Source organism: Drosophila suzukii, assembly GCF_043229965.1.
Source record: "Drosophila suzukii chromosome 2 unlocalized genomic scaffold, CBGP_Dsuzu_IsoJpt1.0 scf_2c, whole genome shotgun sequence".
Lineage (NCBI taxonomy): Eukaryota > Metazoa > Arthropoda > Insecta > Diptera > Drosophilidae > Drosophila > Drosophila suzukii.
In genome coordinates this window covers 4,127,300-4,128,910 of record NW_027255896.1, presented here as the reverse complement: position 1 = coordinate 4,128,910, position 1,611 = coordinate 4,127,300, and the positions used below count along the sequence as shown (strand labels likewise).

General features: G+C 49.0%; 1 protein-coding gene across 1 annotated transcript; it reads left to right on the top strand.

The window, feature by feature from the left end:
• Nucleotides 1–691: 691 nt before the first annotated feature.
• Nucleotides 692–1,344, top strand: LOC139354270 (uncharacterized). The gene is made up of 2 exons (XM_070998490.1): nucleotides 692–854; nucleotides 968–1,344. The coding sequence occupies exons 1-2, from the start codon at nucleotides 692–694 to the stop codon at nucleotides 1,342–1,344; spliced, it is 540 nt and encodes a 179-aa protein (XP_070854591.1).
• Nucleotides 1,345–1,611: the final 267 nt, after the last annotated feature.

Below are 1,611 nucleotides of genomic sequence, written 5' to 3'. Positions count from 1 at the left end.
TAGTATACTCTTTATGGATATAATCGTGACATTTTTATGGCATCTACACCTTTTAAAATCAGTTAATTTATGGATTATGCTAATTGTCCTAGAACCCGCAAACATTAATGAGGAGGCGGGGCCATTAATATGTTAACTAGTGAGGAGCGGGATCATTAATATGCTAATTAGTAAAGGGGCGAGGGCCATTAATATGCAAATTGTCCCAGAATCCGCGTTTCCATACTATTTAAGAGGCATCGGCGACAATAGCTTCAGGAGGGTGCAGCTGGATCAAGGACATGGGCGAAAAGATAAGGACCCAACCGCAGAAGTACCCTGACTATGTTATGGATGGTGAGACACTGTACAGAAACATACCACATCGAGCAGGCAGTGAAGACGTCGCGTCATGGAAGATGTGCGACCCAAAGTCGCTACGGGAAACAGTGTTGAGGGAAAACCACGTCGCACCATCGGCGGGACACGTAGGAAGCCGGAGGACAATTGCACGGTTGGCAGCCCGATACTACTGGCCAGGCATGCATAGAGACGGCCGAGCACACGTAAGAAAATGCGAGACTTGCATGCGGCTTAAGCCCAATGAAGTGCAGGCGACCGGGAAAATGTTGACCCAGTGCCGTACGAATCATGGGCCACGGTATGTGCAGACTTCGTTGGACCCCTACCAAGATCTAAGCACGGGAACCAAATGCTGCTGGTCATGATAGACAGATTTTCGAAATGGACGGAACTGTTGCCCCTGCGCAGTGCGACAGCGGAGTCGCTAAAGAAGGCGTTTAGGGAGCGCATAATCGCAAAGTACGGGATCCCGAAGCTGGTCATAACGGACAACGGAGTAAAGTTTGCAAGACGTATCTTTAAAAGATGGGTATCAATCTACAATTCACCGCACCATACACACCATAAGAGAATCCGACCGAACGAGCAAACAGAACAGTCAAAACCATGATTGCGCAATTCGCAGGGCAGGACCAGAGAAATTGGGACGCGAAGTGGCCGGAGATTATGTTAGCAGTGAGCACGAGCACATCAGTATCCACCATCCATACACCGGCGTTTCTTACCCAGGACAGGGAACCGCGCCTACCCAGCAGCCTATGTGATAAGGAAACCCTAGGCACTGGACGAGCCACGGAGACCCCTGAGGAAAAAGCCTGCAAACTGAGGGAGGTATTTGAGATCGTACGGCGAAATATGGAAAAAGCATCCCAGGACCAAGCCACACTCTATAATCTAAGAAGGAGGCAATGGACACCAGCGGTGGGTGACTTAGTATGGGCCAAGGAACATCACCTGTCCAAAGCGGTCACCCAAGTAACATTGCCCCTTACCAGGTTGTAGATTTCGTCTCTCAAGTGATTTGCAAAATACGTCACACACATTCAAAGAAAGAACGGAACGAGTTCAAGCAACAACAAAACGAGCAGACACCAGAAACATCAGATGACTAACAACAGGTAGAAGGCGAAAGGAATAAGCGTCAGGCCGAAGAGAGAGTCATCCATACGCCACGTGGAAAGGACAATCATAAGGATAGGTCACAAGGACATGGATAAGGATGGATGGTGATCCCGACCGTATTGCAACCGGATTCAGCGTGCGGCATTT

What these genes read in the sequence shown, in the direction of transcription:
- LOC139354270 (XM_070998490.1), top strand. Translation starts at nt 692, where the DNA reads ATGCTGCTGGTCATGATAGACAGATTTTCGAAATGGACGGAACTGTTG. An exon ending in CGGAGTAAAGTTTGCAAGAC is followed by an intron (nt 855 to 967) that starts GTATCTTTAAAA and finishes CGCAATTCGCAG; the next exon opens with GGCAGGACCAGAGAAATTGG.